Source organism: Mrakia frigida (assembly GCF_051309035.1).
Source record: "Mrakia frigida strain ATCC 22029 unplaced genomic scaffold BDY24scaffold_25, whole genome shotgun sequence".
NCBI lineage: Eukaryota > Fungi > Basidiomycota > Tremellomycetes > Cystofilobasidiales > Mrakiaceae > Mrakia > Mrakia frigida.
Window position 1 is genome coordinate 1 of NW_027481256.1, and position 18370 is coordinate 18370.

General features: G+C 53.6%; 7 protein-coding genes across 7 annotated transcripts; 4 read left to right on the forward strand and 3 right to left on the reverse strand.

Annotated features, from left to right (window-relative positions):
• Window positions 1-720: 720 nt before the first annotated feature.
• CWH41 (mannosyl-oligosaccharide glucosidase) lies at window positions 721-4064 on the forward strand (the record flags this gene model as incomplete). The annotated part of the gene is made up of 13 exons (XM_076637094.1): window positions 721-835; window positions 928-1208; window positions 1287-1359; window positions 1433-1549; window positions 1628-1821; window positions 1924-2345; window positions 2417-2507; window positions 2596-3121; window positions 3193-3249; window positions 3319-3566; window positions 3652-3741; window positions 3835-3899; window positions 4022-4064. Coding segments are annotated over 13 exons (2322 nt in total), but the record flags the coding sequence as incomplete, so codon positions are not given.
• Window positions 4065-4586: 522 nt separating this feature from the next.
• BDY24DRAFT_435813 (histone H3) lies at window positions 4587-5328 on the reverse strand (the record flags this gene model as incomplete). The annotated part of the gene is made up of 4 exons (XM_076644196.1): window positions 4587-4734; window positions 4896-5031; window positions 5116-5197; window positions 5284-5328. 4 exons carry the CDS (start codon window positions 5326-5328, stop codon window positions 4587-4589), a joined length of 411 nt encoding a protein of 136 aa, XP_076494596.1.
• Window positions 5329-6041: 713 nt separating this feature from the next.
• Window positions 6042-6645, forward strand: BDY24DRAFT_328192 (histone H4; the record flags this gene model as incomplete). The annotated part of the gene is made up of 4 exons (XM_076637095.1): window positions 6042-6089; window positions 6180-6288; window positions 6433-6502; window positions 6603-6645. Coding segments are annotated over 4 exons (270 nt in total), but the record flags the coding sequence as incomplete, so codon positions are not given.
• Window positions 6646-8517: 1872 nt separating this feature from the next.
• On the reverse strand, window positions 8518-10239 carry BDY24DRAFT_410194 (EVE domain-containing protein; the record flags this gene model as incomplete). The annotated part of the gene is made up of 10 exons (XM_076642842.1): window positions 10125-10239; window positions 9940-10028; window positions 9822-9850; window positions 9731-9756; window positions 9601-9650; window positions 9474-9527; window positions 9378-9402; window positions 9263-9300; window positions 8996-9164; window positions 8518-8816 (listed from the first exon to the last, which is right to left on the reverse strand). The coding sequence occupies exons 1-10, from the start codon at window positions 10147-10149 to the stop codon at window positions 8518-8520; spliced, it is 804 nt and encodes a 267-aa protein (XP_076494598.1). The 5' UTR covers window positions 10150-10239.
• A 226-nt stretch (window positions 10240-10465) lies between these two features.
• Window positions 10466-11046, reverse strand: BDY24DRAFT_395857 (histone H2B family protein; the record flags this gene model as incomplete). The annotated part of the gene is made up of 2 exons (XM_076641369.1): window positions 10675-11046; window positions 10466-10552 (listed from the first exon to the last, which is right to left on the reverse strand). The coding sequence occupies exons 1-2, from the start codon at window positions 10794-10796 to the stop codon at window positions 10468-10470; spliced, it is 207 nt and encodes a 68-aa protein (XP_076494599.1). The 5' UTR covers window positions 10797-11046.
• Window positions 11047-12077: 1031 nt separating this feature from the next.
• BDY24DRAFT_342862 (histone H2A) lies at window positions 12078-12839 on the forward strand (the record flags this gene model as incomplete). Its single annotated transcript, XM_076637504.1, has 4 exons — window positions 12078-12158; window positions 12250-12315; window positions 12409-12555; window positions 12714-12839. 4 exons carry the CDS (start codon window positions 12078-12080, stop codon window positions 12837-12839), a joined length of 420 nt encoding a protein of 139 aa, XP_076494600.1.
• A 1506-nt stretch (window positions 12840-14345) lies between these two features.
• On the forward strand, window positions 14346-18184 carry BDY24DRAFT_416963 (DNA topoisomerase; the record flags this gene model as incomplete). Its single annotated transcript, XM_076643647.1, has 18 exons — window positions 14346-14378; window positions 14697-14879; window positions 15000-15194; window positions 15277-15455; window positions 15541-15704; window positions 15806-16046; window positions 16126-16207; window positions 16289-16413; window positions 16513-16733; window positions 16799-16830; window positions 16917-16995; window positions 17075-17256; window positions 17337-17462; window positions 17529-17646; window positions 17711-17737; window positions 17803-17862; window positions 17933-18084; window positions 18170-18184. 18 exons carry the CDS (start codon window positions 14346-14348, stop codon window positions 18182-18184), a joined length of 2214 nt encoding a protein of 737 aa, XP_076494601.1.
• Window positions 18185-18370: the final 186 nt, after the last annotated feature.

Genomic DNA, 18370 nt, shown 5'->3' on the forward strand with positions numbered 1-18370 from the left:
GAGGAGGGAGGAGGAGAGGGTGACATGGTTTGTTTAAGGCAGAGGTTCAAGGCAGTTTTTGTTGTGGAGTTGGGTGTGTGTAGTTGCAGTTGTTTGGGGAAAGAGAGAGCAGGCGGAGGAGGGCTGAAAGAAGTCGAAGCTCAACCTGCTTCCCTTCGTTTGTTTGCTAACCCTCACGAGCTCGTAAGTTCAAGAACTTTCCCTTTGGACCTGTTGTGCATGGCTTTGAGGCTGATCTCTTTGCTCTCTCGATCTCAACAGCTTTTCTCTTCTTCTAAACACGCGGTGAAGACGGTCGGAAAGCGAAGCGGTGAGCTGTCGCTTCCTTCCCTCCGTTCAACATGACCGCTGAACGCTTTCGCTGACCTTTTCGCTCACGCTCAACGACTCTAGAATCTCATCTAAGACGTGGACTGTTGGTTTTCTCTCTTTCATCTCGTCTCGCTCAGTTTTGCTCGGTCGGCCGAAGCTGATCCGTCGCTCTCCTCCCATCTCTCTTCGACTCTCCTTCCTTCTCTCTTCCTCCCTCTCGCAGCCTCTTCTTCGCCCAAACCATCTCGAGAGGACACTCTCTCCAACATCAAAAAAAGGAGCATGAAGTTCCTCCTCTCTACCTTCGTCCTCGCAGGATCCCTCCTCTCTTCTGTCCAAGGTCAAGTTCAATCTCCCGTTCAAGTCGAGCTCAACTCGTCCACCATCGCCTTCGTCGAGGATCCAGCTCTTCTCTGGTCGACCTACGCTCCTCAGCTCTACTTCGGAATCAAACCTCGTCTACCCAAGAGTCTCACGAGTGGACTTCTATGGTTCGGACTCAACGACTGGGAAGGTCTTCAACGTGAGCTTCAACGTTTCTCCTTCCTCATCCTCCGCTGGCCGACGACCGTTCTCTTCTTCGTTTCTGACTCTCCGCCTCGCTTCTTCCTCCAGGTATCCACCACACCACCTCCTCCTCTCCACCTCACGAATCAGGTCTCGAATCCTACACCTACACGTCCCACATCCCTCGAGTAGGAAACACCCAGAGACTCCTCGATAGTCGAAACAAACTGCGAGTCGACACCTCCTTTGTCAACCTCAACGACGGCAAGGACTGGGGAGCGAGAGTAGAGATGAACGGAGAGGAGGACACGAGGATGAGTGGGATTTGGTACATCTCGTTGGAAGGGGAAGGAGGGTTGAGGTTGGTTGAGCAGGAGGACGAGGAGGAGGTACGTGTCGAACGCGTCGTTTGTCGAACGCAAAAGCGGGAAGAGCTGATCTGGTCTCCTTTTCTGGGTGTTTTTTAGGGTCTCACCTCTCCCATCGTCCTTCTCGGAAACACTCCTGACTTGGGATCCTTCAGAATCGTCCTCACCGAACGTTCGTTCTCCCACACGCGTCCTCGTCCTCCTCTTCTTTCTCGCTGACCTCGAGTTCGTGCTCGTTCATTTAGACGCCGACGCCAACCCCATCACCACCGGCCACAAAGCCAACCTCTTCTCTCCCTCCCACGGAAAAGTCAGCTACGCAGGAGCTTCCGTCCCCGAGTCAGATCTCTGGAGAGCCAAGGGTCCGTTTCCTTCTTCTTCTCTTTCCCTCTCTCTCCATCGCCCCAATTTCTCACCCAACCTTCTCGTTCTTCTCGCAGACATCGTCGCCACCCTCCTCAGCAACAAAGCTCAATCGCTCGCCAATCAGTTCTCCACCTCCACGCCCGCCAACAGCCAGGACCTCCCCGACCCAGCGTTCGTTCTCGGAAGGTCATTGGGCAACCAGAGGGAAGCGTTCCAGTCCAACTTCTGGGCGTTCCAGTTCAGCTCGCAAGGGAAGGGAGGCTGGGATGTGAGGTTTGAGACGGGGGAGTTTGATGGGGATGAAGGAGGGGAGGAGGTGGAAGGGGTGGAGGGGAAAGGTGAGGTTTCGAACTCGACGCGTCTCGACGAGGTTTCGATGGTGCTGATCCTGCCCTCGCCCGTCCTTTCTTTTCGTCCTCTCTCAGCTCCCGCCATCTCCAACTCCCTCTCAACTCTCTTGTCTCTCTTCTCCACCCACTTCTCCTCGCACCTCCCCATTCCTCCCACCTCCCCGTACTCCTCGCCTTCCCACCTCGCCTTCGCCCAGGAAGTCACCTCGAACCTCCTCGGTGGAATCGGCTACTTCCACGGTCGTTCCTTAATCGATCGATCCTTCGCGCACGAGTACGACGACACGCCCGAGCTGGAGGAAGGAGAGGTGGGCGGGGTGCAGGAGATGGAGGAGAGAGGGTTGTTGACGGCGACGCCGAGTAGGAGTTTCTTTCCGAGGGGGTTCTACTGGGATGAAGGGTTCCATTTGCTGGTGGTTGGGGAGTGGGATAATGATTTGAGGTGAGTTTGCGTGGGACGGGAGCGAAGGGGAGACGCGTGCTGACGATTTCGTTTCGTCCTTCGTTCGGCAGTCTCGAGATCTTAAAATCCTGGGTTGATTTGATCGACGAAGACGGATGGGTAGGAAGAGAACAGATCCTTGGAGAGGAAGCTCGAAGCAAGGTCAGTTCCAAACAAAGCCTCCATCCCTTCGTCGCGTCTTTTCTTCGACTCGTTCGAACTCACTCCCGCTGTTCCTTTCCTCCCAAAGGTCCCCTCCGAATTTCAAGTCCAATACCCAACCAACGCCAACCCCCCAACCCTAACCATGGCCGTCACCTCCTTCATCTCCCGTCTCAAAGCCGTCGAGTCCTCCAACCTCCTCTCCGCCCAACTCGGTCTCCCACCCTCCTTCCCTGCCAACTCGAAATACCTCTCCTCCCCAACCGAAGCCCGCTCCTACCTCCTCTCCATCTACCCCGCCCTCCGTCGTCACTACCTCTGGTTCCGACGCACCCAAAAAGGACAGCTGAAAGAATGGGGGAGGAAACCTCCCAGTCGAATGGAGAGTTATCGATGGAGGGGACGAACGGAGCATCATGTGTTGACGAGTGGGTTGGACGATTATCCGAGAGCGCTGCCGCCTCATGTGGGCGAGCTGCATGTGGATTTGATGTGCTGGATGGGGTTCTTTGCGAGGACGATGGGGGAGATTGCTGAGTACCTGGGGGAGGAGGTGGAGGACGATTTGGAGGAGTACAGGAGGAACGAGGGGAATGTGGTGAAAAACATTGAGGGTGAGTTCAAGGTGTGGACTGAGATGAGTCTCGTTTTGATGCTGAGTTTCTTTTCGTCCTTCGTTGTTTAGCTCTTCACTGGAGCGAAGAAGATCAGATGTACTGCGACGCGACCGTCGACGACGATGGTTCGTCCATTCCTTTCCCTTCCTTCCCCTTCGCTTCTTCTTCCGCTCACTCACTCCTTTCTTTCACAGACGAGTCCACCTTCGTCTGCCACGCAGGCTACATCTCCCTCTTCCCCTTCCTCACCGGTCTCCTCCCTCCCTCGTCGCCTCACCTCGGTCCCGTCCTCGACCTCATGCGAGACCCTGAGAAGCTCTGGTCCGACTACGGGATTCGATCTCTCTCGAAGGATCACCCCCTCTTCGGTCAGGGAGAGAACTACTGGAGAGGTCCGATCTGGATGCCGTTCAACTACATGGCGTTGAGTTCGTTGTACAAGGTTCGTCGTCGTCGTTTTTCCTTTCTCTTTCTTTGTTCGACCTCGTTCGCTGACGATGTTTGCTCTCTCGGGTGCTTCGACGTAGATCTACATGCCCCACCCAGGACCTCATCAGGCGAGAGCGAAGGAGATCTATACCGAGTTGAGAGCCAACTTGATCGAGAACATCTTCAAGGTTCGCTTTCGTCTCTCCCTCTCTCGTCTCGCCCTCTAGAGAGAGAACGTCGAGCTGACCTCTTTCGTCTTCGCCTTTTTTTCTGTCTTGTAGGAGTATCAATCCACCGGCTACGTCTGGGAGCAGTACGACGCTCTGACGGGAGAAGGATCGAGGAGGTTCGTTTCTCTCGCTTCGTTCCTTTCCCGCTCTCGCTCGACTCGTTCGTCGTCTTCGCCGAGCTGACGTTCTTTTATCCGTTTCGAAACTCGACCCGACCCTTTTCTGACCTCACTCACAGTCATCCCTTCACCGGTTGGACATCGCTGGTGGCCATGAGTGAGCCTTCCATTACTTTTCCATCGACGCGTCGAGAACGAAACCAAAATCGAGGACTGACCAACGCCGCTGCCACTTCTTTATCTACTCTCAGTTATGGCCGAGAAGTATTGAATGATGAGTTGAAGATTCGATACTCCTGGGATTCTGACCGTTCGCAGGAAGAAATTGAAGCAAGAAGACGAAGGATGCGAAGCGAGTGCGATGACCTTTCAAGCCTTCATTCGGTCTACACCAACGCTGCGTCGTCGGCTTGCTTCCACTCACCCTTCGTCCAAACCGTCTCTTTCTCTCGTTCTTGAGAGTTTCTCGAAAGGAGGGCAAGAGGAACAAAGTCGAGCTCGAAACATTCGTCGTCTTCTTCTTCTTCGCCTTCCTCCTCCTTTCATCGCTTCCTCAGCTCTACCTGCTTCTTTCTTTTCTAGGACCGTATTAAAAGGATAACGAAACTCTCATAAAAGTCGTAAACACAACTACCCCAACTCCTACAGACACAATCTAAAGCCGAACGAACGAGAACGGGTTTTTTAGGCTCGCTCTCCACGGAGTCGTCGAGCAAGCTGGAGATCCTTGGGCTGGATGGTGACTCGCTTGGCGTGGATAGCGGCCAAGTTGGTGTCCTCGAAGAGGGAGACGAGGTAGGCCTCGGAAGCCTCCTGGAGAGCCATGACGGCGCTGAGGGAGAGGAAGAACGACGAGGGAGGAGAAGGTCAGCTTCGAGTGTGAGGAGAAGGAGGTGAAGGTAGAGGACGGAGGTGGATCGGGGTATGACGGGAAGGTGGAAGGGGGGCGAGGGAGGCAAGGGAGGAGGAAAGAGAGAGAAAAGCTCAACTCACGAAGACTGGAATCGAAGATCGGTCTTGAAGTCCTGAGCGATCTCTCGGACGAGTCGCTGGAAGGGGAGCTTCCTGATGAGGAGCTCAGTCGACTTCTGGTATCGTCGAATCTCACGGAGAGCGACGGTTCCGGGTCCTGGAAGAGAAGAAAGGGAAGGTCAGCTCTCGAGCTTCGAACGACACAAGAGCTCAACAACGACGTCGAGGAGAAAGGACTCACTGTATCTGTGAGGCTTCTTGACTCCACCGGCGGCAGGCGCGGACTTTCGAGCGGCCTTGGTGGCGAGCTGCTTTCGGGGGGCCTGAGGGGAGAAGGAAGGAAGAAGGGAGGTCAGCTTGAGAAGAGAAGGAGAGGAGGGGAGGGAGGGATGAGGAGGACGAGACGCACCTTTCCTCCGGTAGACTTTCGGGCGGTTTGCTTGGTTCGAGCCATTGTTGATGAGGTTGGAAGGTTGAAGAGGGGAAGAAAAGGTGTTGAAGGATGTGGTTGGAGGTTAGGAAGGAGCAGGGGAGGGGAGGTCGGTTTTGAATTCGAAGGAAGGAGGGAAGGTTGTTTGGTTCGAGAGTCTTCATCAGCCCTTATCGGAGCACGCTCGAAAAACAGCCTATACCTCGTTTCGCTGTCATTCGATAGGGTTGAAAATTATACTAGGTCAGCCTCATATTCTCAGTAAGAACATCCAGGTTTCACTTTTTCTCTAGCTTCTCTGAGTAGGTAGAGCTAGGCCATTCCACCTCCTCAAAACAACTTCTCTCCTTTCTTTTGATAACCTCCCCCCCTCCCCCCCTCTGAATCGTCTCCTACATCTCTCCTCTTCATTCGTTAAGCTAGCTTTTTTCTCGAGCTCATCCTCGTAACCCACATGATTGACCGAGACCAGAAAATCGGCGTTTTTCAGTCTGGACGCGTCTATACAACGCGTTCTTTCCTTGTTTACCGTTCTTCCTTCTGATAGCGCAGTCCCCTCCTCCCCCTTCCCTCCTCCCCTCCTTTTCGAAAGTCAAAACTCCTTCCTCCTCCTCCCTCTCTTCTTTCCTCCAACCAACACATCCTCTTCACACACTTTCCCCCTTCACACCACCCCCCACCCCACTTACTACCACTACAACATGTCTGGACGAGGAAAAGGAGGAAAGGGACTCGGAAAGGGAGGAGCCAAGCGACACAGGAAGATTCTTCGAGACAACATCCAGGTTCGTTACCACTCCTTCTCGACCTCTCATCTATACTCTCGTGTACATTCTCGATAACTGACCTTCGTCTTTCTCTCTCAATCTTTGCAGGGTATCACCAAGCCCGCGATCCGACGATTGGCGCGAAGAGGAGGAGTCAAGCGAATCTCTGGACTGATCTACGAGGAGACCCGAGGTGTTCTCAAGCTCTTCCTTGAGAGTGAGTACTATAGTTTCGCATCCCTCTTTGATCGTGGGAGTGCGAGGTGGTTCGTGGATCGAGGAGGACAAGGATGTTGAAGACGTTGGTCGATGTGAGCTCGAAGCTGACCTTCCCTTCCCTCTTCCTTCCTCTTCCTACCAGACGTCATCCGAGACTCTGTTACCTACACCGAGCACTCCAAGAGGAAGACGGTGACGGCCCTCGACGTAGTGTTAGTTAAAAGTTTCTTTCGTCTCGTCCTCCGCCTTCTCTACATCCCAAAGTTTGAGACCCGAAGCTGACCCCCGCTCTCCTCTTTCGCTTTCTTTCAGTTACGCTCTCAAGCGACAGGGACGAACTCTCTACGGATTCGGAAACTAAGCAAGCGTTGCGAGGTTCTTTTCGGTTTCTATACTTTTTCTTCGGGAGGTGGTGTTGAGGGAGAGACTAGGTCTCCGAATTTAGTCGTCGTGCCCTTTTCTTTGTTTTTCTGGTCGTTTCGCTTTTTGCCCCTCATCTTTACGAATTCATGACACATGTGTTTTCTTTCAATCATCTGGGCGTTCGTGTGAAAAGTGACTGCTGGTTTAGAGAGCTGGAGCTGCGGTGAAGAAGAGAGCAAGGAGACGATGAACGACGCGAAGAGACGAGAGAGAGCTCGTTTTCCTCCCTTTCCTTCAGCCTCGCCCTCAAGAACGACACTTTCCGGATGAGCTCAGATTGAACGGACGAGCATGCGTATAGCTAGATAACCCTTCCAGCGTTCCCCTCTCCTTCAACTCCATATCCACGAAAGAAACGAGGAGACGTCGATCGTCCGACGCGACGACGAGGAGGAGGAGGGCTGCCGACGATCTCAAGGCGGAAGAATCTAGACTGTGCAGTAGAAAAAAGGAAGAAGAGACGAGCGTCAGAAAGGAAGTCAGGAGGCGAGGCAGGGACTTGGGGAAGAAAATAACGCGGTCAAGAAGAGGGGAGGCGGAACTGCTCAAGTAGTGGTTTCGAGGGAAGAGTCGGTGACGATGTCGGATGCCGAGTTCGTGTAAGGGAAGAAGTTGAAAGGTCAGAAAGATGAGGTGATGAAAACCGTAGAGCTAGAAGGCGAACGAGGGAGGGACGAACATGAGCTTGGACGCGTCGAGATTTCGTTGACGAGCGTCGAGCAACTAAGACCACCGATTCACGATGTTGGACCAAAAACAGAGACTAAACTGTGAAAATTAAGAGACGATGTTCAAGAGAGGAAAGAAGAAGAGAGAGGACGAGCACAGATCAGCTCGAGTCGAGTCAAGTCGGGTCAGGACGCGTCAACAACGCTCGGAACTCACCCCTTTTAGAGCCTAAATACCTCCGCCGCATCCTCCTGCGTATACCCAGTTCCACTTTTCGAGCTAGTAACCTTCGCATGCCCAGCGATAAAGTTCACACCGAGCTCAAGTGCAGCATCTCCAGTGTCCACGAACTCGAACTCGACCTCCAAATCAGCCAGACACAAGTCCCTCTGACTCGCCTCCCACGTTCTCGTCGCCTCCTTCCACCTCCTCGCATCTTAAAACGCAACCCCTTTATCCTTCACGCAGGGATCCCCTCCTTCGCATCCTTCAGCCTCCCAAACCTCACCGCAAGCGACCAAGCGTGAAGAGGATGAACGAGAGGGAGCTGCAGCCTCGCGATGATGTCGACGATGAAAGGGCAGCCGTACTTAGTTGCTGTCTCGAGGACGGTTCCGAAGAGGGTGATGCCTGCGATCGTGGTGAAGGATGGGAACTCTGGAGGGAAGCCGTTCAGGGAGGAAGAGCTCGGGACGACGTGACGGAGAGAGAGTCCGTATTCTTCTGACTCCTCGGAGATGTCGACGATGGAGAGGGTTTTCGAGGGAGGTTGAGGGAGAGAGAGAATGTCTCTGAAGACGGAGGAGTGGAGTTCGAGAGCTATTCGAGGAACAGCGAAGCAGATTTGATCGGAGGTTCGAAAGATGATGAGTTCTGTGCGACCGTCGCTGATGTCGAAGAGGGGGTGGAAGTTGTGCTCTGGTTCCTTGGATTGCTGGGAAGAGGGAAGAGGAGGTGGAGGAGAGGGTGGTATTGGATGGTAGAAGATGAAGCGACGTCGAAAACGAAGAGGGCAAGAAGCGGTCGGAGGGGAGAAGAGGTTTGCCGTCCTTTGGAAGAAGATCACCTGCGGTTACTCCCTCGCAATCAGCAAAACAGATATTCCGTCAAAGAGAGGCGTAAAAACTCATCCATCTCAGCCCTTCCTCGCACTCTTCCTCGTCCCCTCAACTTCGTCAACCTCCTCCTTCTCCGTCTCCTCAACCCTCCTCTTCTTCCCACCCACCTTCCCCTTCGTCTCCTTCTCATCCGCATCCTCATCGTCTCCCTTCCCCTTCGAAGCAGCAGCCTTCCCTTTCCCCTTCCCCTTCTTCGGCTCCTGAACAGGCCATCCTCCCGTCTCCCCGAGTTTCACGACAACGTCGAAGGCAGCCTTGGATTGGACGGGTTGGACGGAGAGGCGACCTCGGTTGATAAGGGGGAGAGATTTGATGACTGCGATGTGTGGATTAGAATGGAAGGAAGAAAGGGAGGAGGGAGGGAGAGACAGAGGAAGGAGAATGGACGAAGAAGACGCGTCGGTCAGTTCGACGACTTCGCAAACGAACGAGCGGAGAAACCTCCTGATCCGGGTTTCGGAAGATGCAGCTCAAGAAGAAGTTCGAACGACTTACGGTTCAACTCCTCCTCTCCAAACCAATCTCCCAAGCCAAGCTCAGGAAGAGACGCGACGGAGGAAGCAGCAGCGATGGATTTGAGCAGAGCGAGCGTGACGGGATGAGCGACGCGAGATTTGAAGGTTACATCGACGAGGTACCAGGTTGGAGAGTCTTTGTTGGATTTCTGAGGCAGCGAGGGGAGGGAAGAAGACAAGCGAGGTGTGATCAGCGATGGGGACGGGACGTCGAGCTGAAGGGACAGAGAGGGGAAGAAGCACGTACAGGATCGAAGTAAGGATGCGAGGAATCGAAGGCGGAGGCTGAAGTCATCAATTCGAGGTCAGTGGAGGGACTAGAGAACGAGCCGAGAGGAAGGGGAGGAGAGGGGACGACGCACGATCAGGGTAGCCTTCTTTCGTGACCTTCCACCAAAACGAATCGATAAAACGCAAGTCAGCTTCACTCAAGCCGACGAAATGAGCGTTCGACTAACCTCTCCGAGCCCGTACACTCCAGGAACCTTCGTGTTTGAGTGGTAGAAGAGAACCTGCTCTGAGCGAAGGTCAGCTCTCTCTCGTCCTTCCTTCCCTCGAACCATCCCACAAGAAACCCAAACCGACCTGATGCCCAATCTTCATCTTCTCCTTCATGATCTTCTTGGCTTCGTGATCTGTTCACAAACGCAACAGCCTGATCAGCTCGCCATCTCCCCTCTCGACCCTCGCCCTCCCTTCGTCTCAAACGACTCACTCCTCACTCCATCCCAAGGCGTCGTTCTACGATACCGAAGTCAGCTCGGTACGCTTCGTTTCTAGTAGAAAAAGGAGAGACGAGAACGAACCCCATCTCCTCGAAATCGTCGATGGAGAACTGGAGTAGGATCGAAAGCGAGGTGAGCTCGACTGTTTCTCTTCCCTTCGTTCGCCTTGCGTTAAGAGAGTTGCAAGATGGAAACGAACCTTGACATCCTTCCCCTTGACGATCCTCGTATCCGGTTCAGCTTTCATGAGCCAGTGGGTTGGTTCTTCTGCGCCTGAGGAAGCTGCTGCTGATGGAGGGTGGAGCGGAGGAGCGAAGCAGGGCGAAGGGGAGGAGAGGTCAGCTCGAGCGAAGAGAAAGTAGGAGGGAAGAGGCTGGGAAGCACCTGAAGTGGAGGCTTTGGGTGGCATGGATGCGAAGCGAGCTGGGAGGTGTACGAGAGAGCGAGAGGGGAGGACAGGGAGTCAAGATCGAGGGGACAAGAGCATCGACGTTCGAGGTCACCTCGAAGGTCGAGCGAAGGTCGAGCTGTTTTCTCCTTCTCTCCTCTTTCGTTCCTTCTTTCAAGGTTGTTGTTCTTCACGCATGTAGAGAAAACATGTGAATCGGATTCAAAAAGGTAGAGAAATCAAAGACGAAGGTAAAAAGGGGGAGAGTAGCTAGCTAAGCAAGCTGAAGAAAGGAGAGAGAGGCACGACCTGAGAGACGACGAACGACCGAAGAGTGCTCTACTTGGAGGAAGAAGAGAACTTGGTGACCGACTTGGTTCCCTCAGAGATAGCGTGCTTGGAGAGCTCTCCGGGGAGGATGAGCCTGAAGGACGAGGGAAGGAGAGAGAAGAGGAGGAGGAAGTCAGCTTCGCGTCGACGAGGAGAGAAAGAAGTGATTGAGAGTAGAAAATGGGAAGTGAACAAGAGTGAGACGATGAGACTAACCTGACGGCAGTCTGGATCTCTCGGGATGAGATGGTCGACTTCTTGTTGTAGGAAGCGAGCTTGGAAGCCTCGGAAGCGATTCGCTCGAAGATGTCGTTGACGAAGGAGTTGAGGATGGACATGGCCTTGTTGGAGATTCCAGTGTCGGGGTGGACCTGAGGGAGAGAGAAAGGGAGAGGTGGTGGAAGGGAGAGAGGGAGGGGAAGGAAGGGAAGAGGGAGAAGAAGGGAGGGAGGAGAGAACGAAAGTCAGCTTCGACGCGTTCCAAAACACGACTGCCATTTCTTCCACCATGAACCGATATCCATCCGACTTGCACGAGAAGGTAGAGAAATGTGTATAGAAGGAAGTAGAAAGGAAGCTCACCTGCTTGAGGACCTTGTAGATGTAGGAGGAGTAGGTCTCGACTCGCTTCTTGTTCCTCTTCTTCTTATCACCCTCGGCCTTAGGAGCCTTGGAGGTGGTAGACTTCTTAGCGGGAGCCTTGGAAGCAGGGGCCTTGGAGGCGGCTGTAGCAGTACGAAAAAGAAGGAGAAGAGGGAGTCAGTTCTGTGAGAAGGGGCGAGGGAGAGAGGTGGAGGAAGGAAGGGTGGAGGGAACGCGAAGATGTTTACTCACGAGCCTTCTGGGCGGGAGCCTTGGAGGCAGTGGAAGCGGGCTTAGGGGCCATGTTGAGAGAGTAGAGAGGGTAAGGGTGGGTGAAGGGGAAGGAAAGAGTTGAGGGGAAGGATGTGGTTAGAGGGAAGGGAGAGAAGGAGGAGGAGGCGGAGAGGGAGAGGGCGAAATGAAAGCGAGAGGAAGGTACACGAGGGCCTCTCCGTTGTTTTTGGCCTCTAGCTTCCCCCCTTTACATTTTTGCGTCACGAAAGTTCTTTTTTCAGAGCCAATGAGCATGTGGCTATTCAAACATACAATCAGAATACCTATCGAAGAAAATCGTCTCAAAACCCTCCCTCGCTTCTAGGGGAGGAGGAAGCAGGCAGAGGGTTTTCTCTTTTTCATAGAAGTCTAGCCTCATTCGCCCCGACCGCCTCACACTTTATATACGCTTAACAGGATTGAGCATCTCCTCCCTCAGGGGAACAGAAAGATCTTTGGGTTGTTTTCTTTTTTCTCAGAGCTCGAAAGTCGCCCTCCTTCCTCACGCCCTCCCTCTCCACCTCTTCCTCTCCTCCAACCACATCTTCCTCCCAAAACTTTCAACCCCACCTTCCACCTCACCCACCCACACCACCCAACCAACTCAACTACGTGAGTATCTCTATATCTTCGTTTCGGCACTCCATTCTCTCTCTCTCTCGCTTTGAGAAGAGAGGTCGCAACTTTGACCTCTCTTCCTTCGCCACTCCCTGCAAAGACACTCCAACTGACCTCTTCTTCTTCTCGTCTTCTGCTCTCTCAGTATGTCTACCGGAGGAAAGGGAAAGTCTGGAAAGACCGGAGGAGAGGATGTTGAGAAGAAGACTACCTCGCGATCCGCTAAGGTTCGTAGCTCAACTCCCTTCCCCTCTTCCACCTCTTCGTTTCAACCTCATCCTGACCTCCTCGCTCTTCCTTCTCTCTCCTCTTCTCTAGGCCGGACTTCAGTTCCCCGTTGGTCGAATTCACCGACTTCTTAAGAAGGGAAACTACGCCCAGAGAGTGAGTCTTGTTTCCATCTTCATCTTCGCCTTCGCCCCTCCCTCCCTCCTCCCTCCCTTGCTGATTCTTCTTCCCTTCCTCTCCCTTTTCAAGGTCGGATCCGGAGCTCCCGTCTACCTCGCCGCCGTCCTCGAGTACCTGTCCGCTGAGATCCTCGAGTTGGCTGGAAACGCCGCTCGAGACAACAAGAAGTCGCGAATCATCCCCCGACACTTGCAACTCGCCGTCCGAAACGACGAGGTGAGTCTTTCTCTTTACTACTACTGCTATCAGCGGCGAGGTGGACGGGAGGGAGTACGGGATCTGGCCTGGCGAAGGGAGAGGCGAAGGAACAAGGGTCGAACTCGAAACATCAACTGACTTCCCCTTCCTCTTTCTTTTCCTTCTCGTTCTTCCAGGAGTTGAACAAGCTTCTCGGTCACGTCGTCATCTCCCAGGGAGGTGTCCTGCCCTCCATCCAGCCCGAGCTTCTTCCCGCTAAGAGCTCCAAGCCTGGAAAGGGATCCAAGTCCACCGAGGTTTAGATTGAGGAGCTCTCTCGCCTCTTTTCTCTCTTCTTTGGGTTTCGGTTGCGTGTTTTTCTTCGTCGAGGGGTGTGTTGGTGCTTAGATCTAGCTCTGTAGGGTTGGGTCGTCTTCGTCTTTGATGCTTTCTTTTGCTTTTTCATTTCGGTCGTGGTGTGAAAGAGAGGAAAGAGGACGAGCCGAGAAGAGACGGACGCGACGGGAAGAGAAACGGTCAGGACGAGAGTCATCAGATCTGCTAGTCCGGGCGATTTCTAGGGGTAAGATACAGCATCAGAGAGGTGAACGATAGTCTACGATGAATGAGGAGGTCGAAGTTCACCAGAATGGGAAGGGAAAGCTACCTCTAACGGCGAAGACGCGTCGGACGAGCTCAACGAGGCGGACAAGATGGAACGAAGGAGGAGCATAGAAAAGCTACAAGCTGCGAAAAGGAGGAAAGGACGTGGGGAGTCAGCTTCGAAACCAGGGAGGACGGGGAGAAAGGGGGAGAGGAAGAAGAAGAGAGACGAGACGTGTCGCGGTTGAGGGACTGACAGTTTGACAGTCGAAAGAGAGCGGGGAGGTTGGCGAGTCGTAAATAGGCGTGTGACCAAGTCGAAGATCTACATGGGATCGTGAGGGGAGAAGGGGTCAGCGTTCGAAAAAAAAAAGAGAAGAGGAAGAACGAGGGAGGACGAAAGGACGAACACTGTGGAAGAAGCTCAAGCGAGAGGATCCGCCTCGAGGTGGAAGATAGGCGAGACAGGAATAACTCTAGGAGCAGTTGGCTGAGGGAGAACGGACTCCCTGGGAAGACCCTTGACGAGGAGGGAAGGCGAGGTGTCTGGCAGGAGAGACGGAGAGAGACGAGAGCTGATCAGCGACGAGCAGTGAACGAGGGAGGAACGAAGACCGCCAGACTCACTGCCAGTTTGAGAAAGGTTCAACTCGAGCGAGGAGAGCTTGCTGGGCGAAGGAGGGTCGGAGCTGAGTCTCGAGAGTCGGTACTTGGCTGGGGCGAGCGTCGCGGCGGCGGCGGTTGAAGTCGAAGCTGTAGTAGAACAGAAGAAGAGAAGATCGGTCAGAACGATCTATAGACTTCTACCTTCGGTGAATGAGTGGGAGATCTAGCCTCCAATTGCATGAAGCGAGGCGGCAGAGATCCGAAGGCGAAGAAGGGAGAAGTCGACGAGTCTGAGTTCTAATCTTCCATCCTCGTCGTCGACCTCCTCGCTTCTATACATCTCGAACTGTCCTCGTCTTCTCCGACAGAGGAGCGCCGGCTACGTTTCTCAGAGCTGTATAGCCTAGAGAGCCTTCAGAATCCTCCAAGAACGAAGGAAGGAAGACTCACCCTGCTCGACCTTGGGCGACGACGATGCGTGTTTAGCTCCTGCTTTGGCAGCTGATGACCCTTGAGATGGAGCAGAGTCTCGAGCGGAAGAAGATCCAGAGAGAGCGGAGGTGGTAGCTTGTTGGGAAGGCATAGTTGAAGTAGAAATGTGAGGTGGTTGCGGCTCAGTGATGGTTGGAAGGAAGAGGAAGAGAAGGGAGATGGTGAGGCGTTTGGAAGGTCGCGGGCGGCTTCAGTGCCAAAATCAACCTCCTTCTTATTATTAAATGGCGTCGGAGAATTTTCTGCTGATCTCTTGGGAGCCGAAGATATCAGAGAACGAGAAAATCCGTCAGAGAAATCGTGTTTGAGACAGAAGGGAGAAGGGCTGGCTTCCCTTCAGCGAGCCTCGACGTTGAGCTCACCCCTCCCTTCCCTTCTTCTTTCTCTCAACTGCTTCAACCTCTTTCCCTTCTTCACCAATCGACTCGCACTTCCTAGGCACCATATTCGCCCCTTCTCTTCGCTTGGGTCGTCCAAAGGGCCTTTGGTCTCGATCCGATGGCACAGCAGCAACGGGATCCCTCTGCGGTCGAAGACTCCTCCACTCCTCCCTTCGTCCCTTCGCCATCGTCCCTCACCCCAAGAGAGTCCTCTGCGTCGCTGAGAAGCCTTCTATCGCCAAGGAAATAGCTAGAATACTTGGGAACGGGAAAGCTAAGATTGTGAGTACTACCTGATCCGACAATGAAGGGGAGTGGAGGGAAGGGCTGAAAGGCGGCGACGTCTCGAGTTGAGCTCATGAACCGACTCTGACCTGCGTCTCTTTTCGTTTCGATCTACAGGCAGAGACAGGGAACAAGTATATCCGAAACTACACCTTCAACTACTCGCTTTCCGATACTTCTCCTCCAGTCCATTTCACCGTCACTTCCGTTCTCGGTCACCTAACTCAACACGACTTCCCTGCAACCTTTGGATGGAACAAGTGTCCCCCCATCAGACTCTTTGACGCTGAGATCTCGAAGGACCTTGGGAAGGTCAGTCCATCTACCACCGAGCCTCTTCAAACGGCAAGAGGTCGTTGCTCACCGTCCGTCTCGCTCCCTTTCATCCTCGCAGGGAATGAAGTTCGTCGCCTCCAACATCAGGAAGGAAGCCAAGGATCACGACCTTCTCTTGATCTGGACGGATTGTGATAGAGAAGGAGAGCACATCGGAGAGGAGATCGTTTCATACTGCAAGAAAAGGAATCCGAAGATCAACGTGTTGAGGTCGAGGTTCGACGCCATCATCCCAGAGTGAGTCTTCTCCATCTCGCTCTTCAAAGCCCATCTGGACACGGATACTGGCTAGCCTGACTCCCTCCCCGTTTCTCCTTCACAGCCAGATCCATCAGGCTGCTCAGAACCCCGTCCAGCTTGATCTCGATGCCGTCGCTGCCGTCGAGGCGAGAATCGAACTCGATCTTCGAACCGGAGCTAGCATCACTCGACTTCTTACTGGATCGGTATCTCCCCTTCTCTCGAAATGGCAGGTCGTCAGCTACGGTTCGTCTCAGCTTGTTTTCTCCTCCGTTTCGTTCGCTGCTCGCGGTCGTTGACGCGTCTCCTTCTGTGTGCTTCTCCCTCGCCTCTTCCCTTCTTCCCAGGTTCTTGCCAATTCCCTACCCTCGGATTCGTCGTCTATCGATATCTAAAGATCCAGTCGTTCGTTTCCGAGGACTTCTGGACCCTCTCCGTTTCTCATACAAAGGACGGAGTCGTCAGCAACCTCGAGTCGCGAAAGGAAAGACTCTCGGATCTCAAGACCGCTGAGGATCTTCTGTCCAAGCTTAAGGAACGTCCTGAGGCCGTTGTCACCCAGATCACTACAGAAGATACCGAGAAGAAGTGAGTTTACGGTTCTTTCGATCGATTGAGCCCGACGCGTCGCTTACCCCCTCTCCCTTCGTTTGTGCTTCCCTCTCAGGAAACCCCTTCCTCTCACCACGGTGTCTCTCCAGAAGGAGGCTTCAAAGCTTCTCCATCTTTCCCCGAAGGAGATCTTGGGAGTGAGCGGAGCTCCTTTGCCCACTTCAGATCGAGTCGTTGCTCACTCTTTCTGTTCGCTTCTTTCCTCTTCTCCCCCCCAGCACGCCAGCAAGCTCTACCAACGAGGACTTCTCAGCTATCCTCGAACTGAGTCGGATCAGTACGACGCAGCCTTCAACTTTTCTCCTCTCATCAAGCTTCAGTCGGTCGACGGAGAATATGGCGCGTTTGCTCAACGTTCAGTCTCCGTCTTTGTTCTTGCTCTTTGGTTCTCTGCATTTCACCTCGACTTGAGATCTGACTCCTCCTCTTCTCTGGTCATCAGACTTCTGGACGGCGAATTCGAACGACCCCGAGACGGAAAGAAGAACGACAAGGCTCACCCTCCGATTCACCCTACCTCTCGGGCTCGTCTTGACCCCGGAGACGAGAAGGACGTCTACGATTTCGTCGTCCGAAGGTTCCTAGCTTCCTGCTCTCGTGACGCCAAAGGAGCGAGGACGACTCTAGAAATCAAGATCGCCGACGAGGAGTTTCGCACATCAGGTTCGCGCGGACGCGGATGTCCCTCGTTCTGACCTCTACTAACATCCTCTTCGTCGTTTGCTCAGGTCTCATCGTTCACGCTACCAACTACCTCGACGTTCTACCCGAAGAGCGTTGGGTCGCTTCCTTCCTCGAACTACCGCCTCAATGAAACCTTCCTCCCCACCTGGCACCTCGTGTCAGCTCAAGAAGGGCAGTACCGCTCCTCCCCAACTCCTCAGCGAAGCCGATCTCGTCGGTCTGATGGACGATCACGGAATCGGTTCGTCCAATTTCTCGTTTCCTCACCTCCTTTTCCAGACGACAAAGCTTGACCACCCTTCCTCTTCCTTCCCCCAAAGGAACCGACGCGACTATCGCCGACCATATCGCCGCCGTCATGGATAGGCATTACGTCGTCGTTCAGGAGGATGGCAAAACCAAGAGGCTGAAACCTTCCCAGCTGGGAATCGCCCTGGTAGAAGCTTTCGACGAGATTGGGGAAGGAGAGAGTGCGATCTGTCGACCCGAGTTGCGACGAGAGGTAAGTTCAAGTTAGTTCTCCTGCCGCTTTCGTACGCCGAGAAGCTGATCATGTTCCTATTTGACTCGTTGGGTGAACAGACCGAGCAGCAGATGAAGATGATCTGCGAAGGGAAGCTGGAGAAGAGTTCGATGGTCGCTTCCGCTCTCGAGAAGTACAAGGCTGTCTTCCTGAATACCGAGGCGAATATGGCTGTAGTCAGGAAGGTGAGTAGAATTTTGCATTCTCTCGTGTAACTCTTGCTGACCATTGTTTCTCTTTCTCTTTCCCAGCACGTCCGAGAACGCGTCGGGGAGAAAGGGAATCCGCTCGGAGATCTTCCCATCAAGAAGGCTGCTTCGAGGGCGAAGGCGAAGCGAAAGGCTTCGACCTGGACTACGGAGAAGACGGGTTTGTCGTAATCCACTCTACCGATCGTCGTTATCGCCGACCTGACTCTCCCTCCTCTTTTCAGCTCCGTCAACGTCGACCGTCAAGAAGAGTGAGAGCACCGCGGCCCTTTTTTGACGCTTCAGTAACCGACAATATTTTCCTCTTCTCTTTCAGCTCCCACAATCAAGATCTCTCCCTCAAAGGCAGCAAAGACCGCTCTCTCGAGCTCGAAAGGTTCGTTCTTCGTTTTCTTCGACGCGTCTCCCTTTCGCTGATCAACCTTGTTCTTCTTCTCTTTCGACAGCTCCAGCCACTTCGTCACCTCCTCCAACATCAACCCCTCAGTGTGGATGTATATCCGATGCCATCAAACGAACCGTCGGTAAACCTGGACCGAACAAGGGAAGGAAGTTTTGGGCGTGTCGAAGAGGGGAGGGAAACTCTTGCGGGTTCTTCGTGAGTTTCACCTTCCTTGTTCGCTCGTCTTTGTCCGAAGAGTGACTGCCGATACTGAAAACCTCTATCGGATTTCCGATTTCAGCAATGGAGCGACTGAGTCCTGATTTTGGAGAGGAAGCTGTGTTCGTTTTCTTTCGACACGACCGACGAAGAGGGTTCGTCCGCCCTAGCATTAGTTTCTTCCCAAAGGGTGACTTGAACTAATTTTTGTTTTGCATTCTTCTTGACTCTGCGAGCTTCCAAGGCGCAAATCGGTCGAAAGCTTGACGCGTCTTCATTCGAT